Source organism: Elgaria multicarinata, chromosome 6 (assembly GCF_023053635.1).
Source record: "Elgaria multicarinata webbii isolate HBS135686 ecotype San Diego chromosome 6, rElgMul1.1.pri, whole genome shotgun sequence".
NCBI classification, from domain to species: Eukaryota; Metazoa; Chordata; class Lepidosauria; order Squamata; family Anguidae; genus Elgaria; species Elgaria multicarinata.
In genome coordinates, this window is record NC_086176.1 from 34,774,999 (window position 1) to 34,787,903 (window position 12,905).

The 12,905-nt window shown below is 42.4% G+C and overlaps 1 protein-coding gene across 1 annotated transcript in view; it reads right to left on the bottom strand.

Annotated features, from left to right (window-relative positions):
• The window catches only part of FOCAD (focadhesin), a 146,014-nt gene that overhangs the window by 131,311 nt on the left and 1,798 nt on the right, over positions 1-12,905 (bottom strand). Inside the window, exons 2-5 of the mRNA XM_063129216.1 lie at positions 11,297-11,386; positions 8,407-8,481; positions 7,440-7,594; positions 4,662-4,766 (exon numbers count right to left, since the gene is read on the bottom strand). Of these exons, the coding sequence (XP_062985286.1) occupies positions 4,662-4,766; positions 7,440-7,594; positions 8,407-8,481; positions 11,297-11,353 (392 nt within the window). The 5' untranslated portion in view covers positions 11,354-11,386. The remainder of the gene's footprint in view (positions 1-4,661; positions 4,767-7,439; positions 7,595-8,406; positions 8,482-11,296; positions 11,387-12,905) is intronic.

Sequence of the window (12,905 nt, forward strand, 5' to 3'; positions counted from 1 at the left end):
AACTTACAAAAAAATACTGCTGCAGATGCAGCGTTTATGCATTTCACCAAGATACGGAATAAATAATAATAATAATAATAATAATAATAATAATAATAATAATAATAATAATATAGTAATAATAATAAATAAATAAATTACCTGCCTCTCCCTCTGGTTTGAGGCAGGGAGCAACATTAGATACAAATATCATAAAATACATAAAACTGATTAAAACATATAAAGCTGATACAATATCTTAAAATTCGACGAGAGGGGAATCCGCACGTCGTTCCGAGATCGCTTCTAAGCGACCCCAGTGCGGCGTGAAAGCGATCGTGTAACTGGCTTTTGGAAGAGCCGACAAAGAGACATCCTTCCCGCCACCGCCACCCGCAGACCTCCTCGCCGGCTGGGACGGAGAGCTCGGGGGAAGAAGGCGGGGCCTGCTGGAAGATCAGTCTTCACGCTTTCTTAAACTCAGTGAGACTATTAAGTCAATGACTCTCCTCCAGAAGGCCATTCCACAGTCTTGGAGCAGCAGAAGAGAAAGTCCTCTGGGTAACAGTTGTCAGCCTAGCTGTGGCTGAATGTAGTAAATTCTTCCCAGAGGACCTAAGTGTGCAGGGCAGATTGCATGGGAGAAAGCAATTCCGCAGGTAATCTGGACCAAACCATGTAGGGCTTTAATGGTAATAACCAACACTTTATACTTTGCCCGGAAAGTAAATGGCAGCTTAATTAATAAGTTGGCCTTTATCACTGGGAGTGGGGAAGGGGGAGATGTCAGAGTATTGTATTTCATAATTAGTGGAAAAATTTAAATGGTGGCTCCTGGTGGCCTGCCAAAATAGGCCCTGGGCACGCACCTGAACCAGTGAAGACTGCCAAAGCATTGGGTCCTGGCTACGGTCAAAGATGCTGTGTGCCAGCATCAGATTTAAATGGGCCCAAAATGCTATCCATGGGATCATATTATCAGCAGGGGGGAAGCAGGGAAGGATATGCCCCCATCAGCAAATATAATGCCCACATCAACAAATGTAATGACCAGTGCAATAGAGGTGCAGCTCATTAGATAATCCTTTGTGCTATAATTTTAGGGCTCCAAACAAACTAGAAAGCTCCTTCAAATAAGCACAGAGCTGTCCCAAGACATTCTGCTGCGGCCTGAGGCAGAACAGCAAATGACACCCACTCAAATCAAGATACACATTCCCCCCCCCCCCCGCCAGCCAAATTATTTTGACCCATGAGGTAGAAAATCCCACAAGCGCCACTCCTCATCCTGACAACACAAACAACAACAAATTAAGTACTTAACAATGTGTTGCCCTTTCACGGCACCCAAAATCTGCTGCCTAAGGCAGCCACTTCACCCTGTCTAATAGAAGGGCCGGCTGTGAATAAGTGTTTATATATGGCCAAGCCTTAGTATGCCCCAGATAGTATTGCAACAGTTTCTGATAAAACAAAGATCATTCTTCCTGGAGGCTACAACAAAAGTGAATTATCTGCAACGTTTAGATCAACCCTAACCCCTGATGTGTCTCTTTGTCTTTAGGAGAGCAGCAAATTGATTTACATCATAAATTCAGTGACAGACAGATTGCTTTTGGTGTGTGAGGAAACAATGTCAAGACTGCCATGCATTTTCATGTATAAAGCTATGACCCTCATTCCCTCAGCAACAAAGCAAGGCACTTTACAACTTTACATATGCATTTTCAAGCATTTTTCTTTCCTGCCTTGAATTTTAATTCCACAATTTGGTGAGAAGCCAAGGGAAGAAACAGTTGCATATACTGCATAGAGGAAGCAGCTTTCAAATGTGGACACTAGTACATATCTGGTGAACAATTTTGGAATCACCATCACCACCTTAGCAGAGCAGGGGGTTGGACTCGATGGCCTTATAGACCCCTTCCAACGCTACTATTCTGATTCTATATGTGTAGAATTTTGATACCCTGAACCATTTCACATATATTAACTTAGTAATCCTTATAATAGCCCTGAAGGATAGGTCAGCATTGTCACTGCATTACAGATTTCTATTTAATTCAACAATTTAATACCCCACTCTTTCACCCAAGAACTTCCAGGATGACAGTTGAGCAGGAAGCAACTGAGAGAATAAATGGAACCAAGGGCTTCATGGCTCATGTTGGGATGAGAGATGCTAGAAACTTGGAAGTTTTAAATGCGGAAGCTTACACACTTGGCCACTATGCTGCACCAGCCTTTATTGTTCAAAATTTTAAAAGAGAAAACACTTATAGCACTGATATAACTAAAAAAAAAAAAAAAGCTGCAACGTTCCACGAGGGGAAAAAATCCAAAATCTGCAGCTGAGTAATACTTTTATTAGGACCAACCAACCAAAACACCACCAAAGATGGTGCAAGCTGTTGACTTCTCCTGAACTCTTCATCAGGCTAGATGGTAAAATAACTACAAGAGGAAATGTGATTGTTCTCTCAGTCCCAACAGAGTCTAAACAATTAATTCTTGGGTTTCTGAAAGACCTTGCTGGAGTGGAGTTGGGGTGGGGTGGGGGGGTAGGAATGCACAAGAAAACCGAAGACCTTAGTTATTGATAGCAACAAAATGCTGTGAATGGAAACAAGGTTCACTAATTAAAAACTGGGGGAATAAATGGAGCATTAGTACTAGTCTCAAAATGAGATATTACAGTAGGATTAGAGATATTAGGAACTTGGAATCCTTCAGTTAATGCCATTATTGGAATATACATACAAGAAAATATTTGAGGGAGGGTTTAATTGTCACGTTCAATAGATAACTATAATGCAATTGATATATTTCTCTGGATTTTTTAAAAAATTGTTTAGAATGCAGTGTATTACTTTACACTGTACAATTCTTAATATTGTGTGCATATTTAAAATTTCTGAGAGAGATTTATTTTACAGGTAATACTTGGATGCTTCGAAGCTTTGTACGAAGCTTTCTGCTCCATTTATTTTTACAATTTCCAGAGGGGTAGCTGTGTTTCTTGCTTCAAAAACCAAAGAGAATCTTGCGGCACTTAAAGCCCAAAATATGTAGTATGGCAAAAGCTTTCACGGACTAGAGTCCACTTCATTATATGCATCGGATGACGTGGACTCCAGTCCATGAAAGGCTATACCCTAACAAATGAGTTGGTCTTTAAACAGTCACAGGATACATTGTTTTTATTTTACAGTATTCCATATAAAACCATTTCATAGTATGTTCACACAGACAAGATAAATTACTTATTTATTTACAATCCCCATTCAAGAATTTTGGTGAAGTGAACAATACAATAAAAGGACAACAACACATTAAAAATACAGTTTTAAAAGAATCGAAGTGCAAAGGACTTCTATGTGCCACTCTGCATCTTCCCTATAGATTCTGGAAACGTGTGTGTGTGATAGAATAGTAGAGTTGGAAGGGGCCTACAAGGCCATCAAGTCCAACCCCCTGCTCATTGCAGGAATCTACCTTACTTGACAGATGGCTGTCCAGCTGCCTCTTGAATGGCTCTAGTGTGGGAGAGCCCACGACCTTCCTAGGTAATTGGTTCCATTGTCGTGTGTGTGTGTTCTAAACTAAATAAAAGTTGCACTCCAAGGAAAAACAAATCAATAGCCTTTAGATCAGGGCTAGGGACTAGACCCACTACGCAGCCCTCAGCAGGCTGAAGAACATCAAGGGTTGAAGCACAACAGACTGGATGGGGAGCCTCTGCGGACTGCATTTGGCCTGTGGGATGCAGGTTCTCCACTCCTGCTTTAGAATCACCAGCCAGGTAGAGAAATTCTTAACTAGAATTACAGTCATCAGTACTGGGCAACATGCTTGGAAATTCAGACCATTAATTTTGTGTAACCACGGAGTACATCTGCAGTGGTCTCTTCCAAGTTTCCACGATTTCCAAGTGGGAAACTACTGCCACCCCATCTAGGATGCTATTGTACTCATGTCCCGCTTGTGGGTTTCCCACAGGCAGCTGGTTGGTCACTGTGTGAACAAAATGCTAGACTAGACAGGCCTTTGGTCTGATCCAGCACAGCTCTTATGTTCATCTCTACTATACAGTATTAAAATCAGAGCAAAGACGATCTTACAGCATTTCTGGAAAACTGTCAACATTCAACCTCAGCCTTGGACAGGTTTCCAGGAAATGGGAGTTCTGAAATTCTGGGTAAGTTATTTAAGACTCCCTTTCCCCTCTTATCATAGACATTAGGTACACTAATTGTAGCATCAATATCGTGCTAACAGTGGGACTTTAAGACTGCAATAGAACAGAACAGAGTAGATCTCCCCAATGTGCATAGGACCCAAGTTATTTTAAGACATTATGGGCTATCTGTTTGAATTCTGCCTTCAGTGCTTCAAGAACTTAGGTTGAATGGAAATTCACTCAAAACTGACTGCATTTGCTAGAGAAAGAACGCTCTCGGGTTTTTTAAGGTCCTAAACAATAGTATGATATGTACCTTTTTTCCTTCATTTGCATTTGAAGAAATGGTTCTTTCATCACCAAACTGAGCTAATTTTATCATATTTTTAGCAACCAGCCAATATACAGTTTCTTTCTATTAAAAAGTCTTTATAAGTACTTGCAATGTACATGTTAGTACCATTCAAAACAGCATGCATAAAATGAACGATTTAAAGCATACCTGATTGCATAAAACTCCACTGGTTGTTCTTCTCCACTTTTTGCCACCTTCAGGGCCTGTCTCTGTAGGAGTTTTACTATGATTTTTATCAAACCTTGCACGTTCCTATCAAAAACACAGTGAATACATGTTACCATCAACAGGAAGGGGGGTGTCTCCATGATGCTACCTATATCACTTTCTAGTATAGAATAAGTCGTGACTGTCATTATTGAAACATTGAGCAGGTTTGGGCGACACGCTGTGACACCCATGGGGCCCAAGTTACATATCCAACCTCTGTTTGGGTATTATCGTGCCGCGTGAATTCAGCAAGTAGTTATATGAGGGTTAAACAACCCTCACATAACCCCTAAAACAGACCATGGGTTATATGAACGTGGTTTAATCTTCACATAACCTATGCTTGCAGGTTTCGTACAACATGACAACCCTGGAGTGAGGGTTGCATACTCAAAATGGTGACTGTCTATACCTTGCACTCACCGCAGCCTTGCCATTGGTTAAATAACCCATGATGTCATGCAAACAGCCTCACTGAAAGCAAAAGCAATATGTTTTTTAAATTTAATGGGTTATTTTTATTAAAGGAATGGGATACTGCTGCTTCTGACAAAAGACCCATAGTACTAGGGCAGTAGGACTGTACCTGTCTCCCTCATGCACTGCAGGTGGGCAGTTGGATTTTGTTTATATTGCTGGTAGTCCACTTACCCATGATTGCCTCTAGATCAAGGATGTCTCTTTTGCATGTGCAAAACATTCAATGTGTGTAGCACACGTGGCTAACCCACAACCTGCATGTGGCTTGTCAAGAGACCCATCCATTTCCCCCACAGCTCAGCTGAGCAGCCCAATAGTCATAACCATGACCACTGAGCAGGGGGAGGGCACATTAACCTTGCACCCCTCCCAGCCATCCCAATACAGAAATGGCTGTTTCCTCGCTGTTCATAACAGCAAAGGGAAAGTAACCTGGATCAGAACAGCTGGAGTGGGGGTGCAGAAGAGGCTAGCCTATCTTTATGGGCTGAGATATATGTGGACGGGTGCTCGTGTGTGTGAGCGGGCACGCATGTGCACACTTGTGTGCACCCATCTCTTTGTGAGTGCAACTCCCAACACATCACCTGGCACCACATACAGTGCTCGGGATCAAAAACCACTGAACTAGCACAGGGTCAGGGTGTCCTATGCAGATCAATTTAACCACTACAAGCATTGATAGATGAGTTGCCTCCATATACTAAGCCCAACCACTTAAGGACAGTTTAAGGCATGCATTCGCACACCATGCTTTTAAGTCTTCAGTAGATTTGGATGGTTTGCTGGTAGTAGGTGATTCGTGTGGGGTTTTTTTTTAAAAAAAAAGCTAAGTAAAAGTACACTATTCCTTAGTAAAAAGATTAGTGCCTCAGAGTCGCTTGAGGCCTTGGGAGGTGGGGTGGGGTTGTTGTTTTTACTAACTGAAGCAAGGCTTGAGAAAATTCAGTTGAAAAGGTAATTTTGTGAAAGTTAGAAGGGGTGAAAAATATGTTTTGAATGGTACAAGTCCTGCAAAGTCTGACTCTGGGGTCACTACAGTGACCTCATAATACAGCACAGGCAGAAAACCAGATTACTGGCCTTGAGCAAGAAAACAACCCCATATTCTCCATGCAAAGTGCAGGAAACCTGTAGTCAATTAAGATTTGGCTTTGCTGCAACTGTTCTTCCTTTCATCCTTCACCTATTTACTTTGATCCTCCCCGCCCCCCACCTCCACCATCACACACCTCACCCCAATGTAAGAACACAAGCAGATGCAGGATACAAACGTTTATCTTGGGCAGGCATCCACCAAAGTAGCCCCTGGTTGGAGCTCGGCAGAGCAATACATTACAAGCACTAAATTCACAACTACTCTGTTGAACAATTTATATCCCAAAGAAGAAAATTGTCAAGACAAGACGAGTTCGGTAACGTTTTTGTTTACAACAACAAACTTCTAGTCTGAAGCTTAAAACAATATTGACCATTATTTAATTCCTCATCAAACAGCTCACATAATTAATCTACTGATCTCCTTGAAAGAAGGAGATCAGGGTGGATCTCCTTCTTTAGGGTGGATTCCTGCATTGAGCAGGGGGTTGGACTCGATGGCCTTGTAGGCCCCTTCCAACTCTGCTATTCTATGATTCTATAAGAGAAGGGATACAAGTGTGATAAACTAACAGAGATGAGCAGCAAGCCATATTTTCTGTGACATAGACCTCTGTTCGAATCTTAGCCTTCTGTTAAAAATAAGCTTTCAGTACTCAAGGTGGCAGAGAAAACCTTGAAAATACAACTTCAGGGAGTCCAGTGGCTGAAACTGTAAAAGTTCCGAAACTGTCATGAATGCCAAGTAAAAATCACAATGTCTAAGCTTCTTCTGGTAAACCAAATGCTCATTCATAACTCTAAACAGTTAGGGTAAGCAACATTAGGACCCCTCAGCCATTCTAAACAGGCCTGGAATGTGGGGGGAAGCTGTAAAGCCACCAAATGAGGGGCAGTTGGCAGAAAGGGGGTGGGGCCTTCGGAGGAATCCCAGCAGGATGGACTGGAATCCCAGGAGGAGCGCTTTTGACCTGCAGGCCCGAGCGTCAACACCCCTCCGCTTTCTTTCCTTTCCCACATCACCCATAGGGATGAACACTGCAGCTTGCAGGAAAAACTGCACTAAATAAATATGCCCAAAACATATTTCTTTTCATGCTAGAAAGACTTAGAAGAGATGACACAATCAACCATTACCTGGCAGAAGGAATCAAATTGAGCGCTCCATTAAGAACATAACCGGATTCCGCGTGATCCTGCGCAACAAGCGTCACCAGCGCCTCACAGCACGCCGTCCGAACCACCACATTGTCACTGCAGCATTTTTCCCAGAGGAGGTTTAATGCAGGGGTCTGAAATCAAGGAACACAGGAAAAGCTAAGTCAGTCTTTCAGAACTGCTGACTAGTCGACACAACAAAACTTCATTCCCATGTGGCATGTGGGCAAAAGCAAGGATAGGGCTTATAATGTTCCTTAGGCTCCAGGAGACGATAGGACAGTCTTTCCCAACCTGGTGCCCTCTGGATGTATTGGACTACAACTTCCATTATCCCCATGGCTAGCTGGTGTATATAGATTAGGGATGACGGAGAAGTCCACAACAGAATCAAATAAGTTCATATTTCTATGAATTCGACGCACAGATTCCACAGTACACAGGATTTTTTTCTACTTTGTGGGATTTTATGCAAATTTAGTCAAAGAAAAATATGTAAAATAAAAAAATACCAGCCGAAAATCCACATTTCCCCTTGGCTAAAGCACGAAAACGCACATTTTGGAGGCGAGTTGTGCATTTTCACAAATGCAAATTGGTGCAAATGCAAATTGGTGCAAATTCAAGAAATTGGGGGGAGGGGGGCTGATTCCGCCAATGAGCAGACAACTGAAAGGCTTCTGACAATCTGGGAAATGCAGACAGAACTGATTTTACAAAATCTGTACATGCCTAATATAGACTGAACTCCTTCAGAGTGTCTGTCATTGTCATTAAGCATTATGATACTATTAAGTACTCCATAGCAATTCCCAGCCCCCACGAAAGATTACTCTTCAGCCATAAAGATTTAATGTTACCAGGATTGATTCTCAATCCTGTCATACTACAAAGGCAACTTTCAAGGCAATGTGGGAAAGGAAAGCAAGCAAGCCAAGAAACAAACCTGGTTAGTGGACTGGTTTATCTTGTTAGATGAAGCATTTTCTTTCAGCACTGCAGCAATCAGATGGCTCACAGTCTGTGAAGGAAACATAAATCACCAGGTTATGTTCTTTATCATCACCTGCAGAAAGACATTCTGCTGTCCAGAAGTGGCTGCACGGTATAATCAAAGGGATGGACTACTGAATCTCTTGCAGAGTCAGGGAGGACAAGCGGCATGTGGCTATGTACCATTCTAGAATCACAACACAGCTGATCCTCTGTGCCTTCGCAAGGGACCCTGGAGCGAAGCAAGGCGATCCTACAAGTTTTGACTGCCCCCAAATAATTGCTTTGATTGCCCGTATATTCAGGCCAGTCCTCGTTGCCTGATTTAGACTTATAAAAATAAAAACTGGTGGAGGGACCATTGTTCAGAGGTCAAGCAAATTTTTATTCATTCATTTATATTATTTATTATACATTTCAACTGCCTTATAATCCACATTTTCTGGGCAGTGTACTATTCATTAAAATTCAAACAATAAAATAATCAATAAAAACTGCACATAATAAAAACCCAAGATAAAACAGGCAGCACATAAAAGTGCAGTGATCTAAACGCAATAAACACAGTTCTCATACTGCCTGAGAGAATAAAAAAGCTCTTCACTTCATGCCAAAAAGACAGTAACTTAGGTGCTGGGTGAGTCTTAATTCTCAGGTAGTTAAATAGAGAAGGAAACACTTCTGCAGGTAACCTAGCCCCAAGCCTTTTAAAAGCTTTAAAGATTAAAACCAGAATTTGAACTGGAAATAGACTGGGAGAATGACAAAGTTCTGGTATAATATGATCACATATTTAGCATGCAGAAGGTGCCAAGTTAAATCCCTGGAATCTCCAATTTAAAAAGTTGCAGGTAGCAGCTAATGGGAACGATTTCTGCTCAAGACCCTGGAAAGCCACTGCTGGTGAAAGGAGACAGTTCTGGGTTGGACGGACAAATATTCCAGCTCAAGCTAAAGCAAATCCCTAAATTCCTAAAGCTATGAACTTCACAGTGAATCTGCTAGGAAAATACGATACCTTACAATAACCTTCCCCATCCTGGTGTCCCCAAGACGTTTTTGACTACATGCTGGCGACATTTTGATCTACATGAGTGCAGATGGGAGTTGTAGACCAAAACTTCTAGAAGGCACCAGATAGGAGAAGGCTGCCTTACAACCAAGCCACAGTGAGGCATTAGAAAGTCTTCTCATCTTGATCCTTTGTACATAAGAATGTAAGAACATAATAAGAGCCATGCTGGATGAGACCAAGGTTCCATCTAGTCCAGCACTCTGTACACACAGTGCCCAAACAGCTGTTAACCAGGGACCCACAAGCAGAACACGGTGCAACAGCAACCTCTCACCCATGTTACCCAGCAACTGGTGTATATAGGCTTACTGCCTCTGATACTAGAGGTAGCACAAAGCCATCAGGAAGAGTAGCCATTGATAGCCTTCTCCTCCGGAGATATATCCAACCCTCTTTTAAAGCCATCCATAGCATGAAGGAATGAGTGAGCCCCCACACTGGGCTGAAAGTAAACAAGTATCATTTTCCAACCACCTCTATTAATGCACCTGTAGTAGCGCAGAGCGGTAAAGCAGCAGTTTCTGCAGCCGAAACTCTCCCCATGGCCTGAGTTCGATCCCAGCGGAAGCTGGTTTCAGGCAGCCGGCTCGGGTCGACTCAGCCTTCCATCCTCCCGAGGTTTGTAAAATGAGTACCCAGTTAGCTAGGGGAAAGGTAATAACGGCCGGGGAAGGCAACGGCAAACCACCCCGCTATAAGGCCTGCCAAGAAAACGTCAGTGAAAGCTGGCGTCCCTCCAAGAGTCAGTAATGACTCAGTGCTTGCACGAGAGGTTCCTTTCCTTTTCAGTTTAAAGCTGAGAAACTCAACTTTTTACATCTGGGGGCTTCTGTTTTATTATTAAACAAAATGCCTACCAAGCAGGGTGCAGAGGGAGTGCACACACTCACACCTTGCAGTGTCTACCAGAGATCCCATCACAGAGGAGGGATCCTAGAAGGATAGGCAGTGATCCATACTTAATCACATGCGACAGACCATTTACCGAAGCAGCATTACTGCAGTTCAATATGACAATCTTAATGTGTAATGCAACTCTGACTTCCCTAGTAACATGGTTTTGCACATGGCGAAATCATAACCATATACTAGTGGGAAGCAAAATATAACCTGGGCATCAGCCTAATCAGCTCACATGAATGCTTCTTCAAGCAGAGAATGGCTACCATCTATGGTAGCTCCATCTTTTAATCTAGAAATCACTGAATGCTTGGATGAGAGATTACCTGGGAACTCATTATTATTGTGCTCTTAACTGCTAGGAGGTCACTGTGGAAAACAGGAGAGTGGAGTAGATGGACCACGGCTCTGATCCAACAGGGCTACCTTATGTTTCTACGCAGAAAAGCAGGACTCACAGTACAATCCTAGACATTTCTACTCAGAAGTCACACCCACTGAGTTCAATGGTGTTTACATTCAGGTGAGTAGATACAGGATTGCAGCATTAAAGTAGAAATTAAAATGAAGCCTCTCTTTACCTTTTAGGAGCAAAAGGGACACCAATTACTGTTTCCTAGGTTCTACTAGCCAGGTGTGGCACTGAGACACTTGATGTTTCTGAAATGGCAATTCAAATGTTTGCAATGATTTCAGAAGCCTCAAAAGGTATGATGGGGTGATTTCTGTCTTCTACTTCCACAGCTTGATGACTTTTTCAGAATTTTCAAAATCTTCTCATAAAGGTAGACACAAGAGTACTACCAAGGTTGCTTAAAGCATATTTTAAAAAAATAGTTACAAGACATAGCAAGTGGAAGTGACTTACCTGTGACTGTATAAGGGTGTTAGGAAAATCGAGTCTTTTTCTGATTTCTTCTGACATGGCTGTTTGTTTCACCTACAAGCCATTCAGCTTCTGCAACAGAGAAAATAAAGTGTACTGATAAAAAACAGATGTGCAAGGTAAACACGGGGGGACACACACACATAATAGCTACTCACATTCGATTCTTGCTGCCCAATGTCTAGCCATTCAGCAGCTGGCAGATAGCATAGTGTCTTGTCACTGTCCCGTGACTAGTCCCCAGTATCGTACACTTCCCTTCCTCCTGCTTCAGCATACCTATGAATATCTAGCATTTTTCCCTCTAGCTATTTCCTGAAGATGCCCAAGAAAGCATAGCAAATCCACTTAAATATCAAGTTGAGCTACAGGTTGAAAATATGTCTATGATGCAGAAAGAGAAGGAAGATGGCAGCAATGTCAAACTGGTTTCTACTCCATCCTGCTCAGATGATGTCTTTCTAAGGGCTAAGTAATAAGCCTCTTAATCAGAGTGCAGACTTCACTATTGACCATTCTAAGGGATCAAAATGTTGGGATGAGAGCCGGCCACATGTACGGTAAGAGGAGCCAGTTGACACATCACACTGCTAGATTGCTTGCTCCCACCATCTGGAAGTTGCTGACTCCTAATGCCAGCACCTCTTTTGTTCCCTTGTGCATCCCTTAAGATTTGGGGTGATGCATCTATCCCAGACGTAGGTCACATTCATGCTTGTTAGAGACATTCCATGAGTATGGGTTCAGACATAATACTACACTTTTCTGACCTGGTAAGTTATTGGTTGCAGTAGCCACTCCCACTTGCAGAAGCCAAGCAGGAGCAATCAGACAGCATGCATTAGCATGTTTGCTCAGTACTGATGCGGCAGAATTCTCAGATAACTAAATTTTTTAATATATATATATATATATATATATATTATAGCATTTTTATCCCACCGTTTCCCCCCCCCAAGGAACATAACTCACCAGGTTAGGGAAGGCTGCTCTAGGACAACATGGGAAGTAGAGAAATCGTTCTAATTCTAGTCACTTGTTGCCTTGAATGTAGGGGTCACAATCTGCTCCCCCGAGACACAAAGGCATAGCTGAACTTGACAAATTGTACTTCAACAAAAGAGCTATACACATTTCTACCAATTGCATCTGCAAAAAAACCCTATCAGCTCAACCACCTCTTTGTTTGCAGTTACGCTGCTGGCAATAACTACAGGGGTTTGACTGCCTTCTACAAACGGAATGCAAGTCTTCTGAAGCCTTCCCTCCATTCATACTATTTTTGCATGAACCTAACATGGAATAAGGGCCTGGATCATTCATGACCCATGGGGACCCATTCATGTGGCTGGTGGGGCTACTACACATTACAGAGCCGTCTTGGTGGTGGCACCCTGACTTTGGAACCCACCCTCTTATTCAGGTGCCAGTTAAAAGATCTGTTTTGTAGTGATAGCCCTAACTATCTTCATTTGCTCCTCTGAACTTGCTCCAATTTGTCAACACTCTTCTTAAAATGCAAAGCCCAAAACCGGACATAGTACTCCAGATGAGGTCTGACTTGTACAGAATAAAGTGAAACCATTATTTC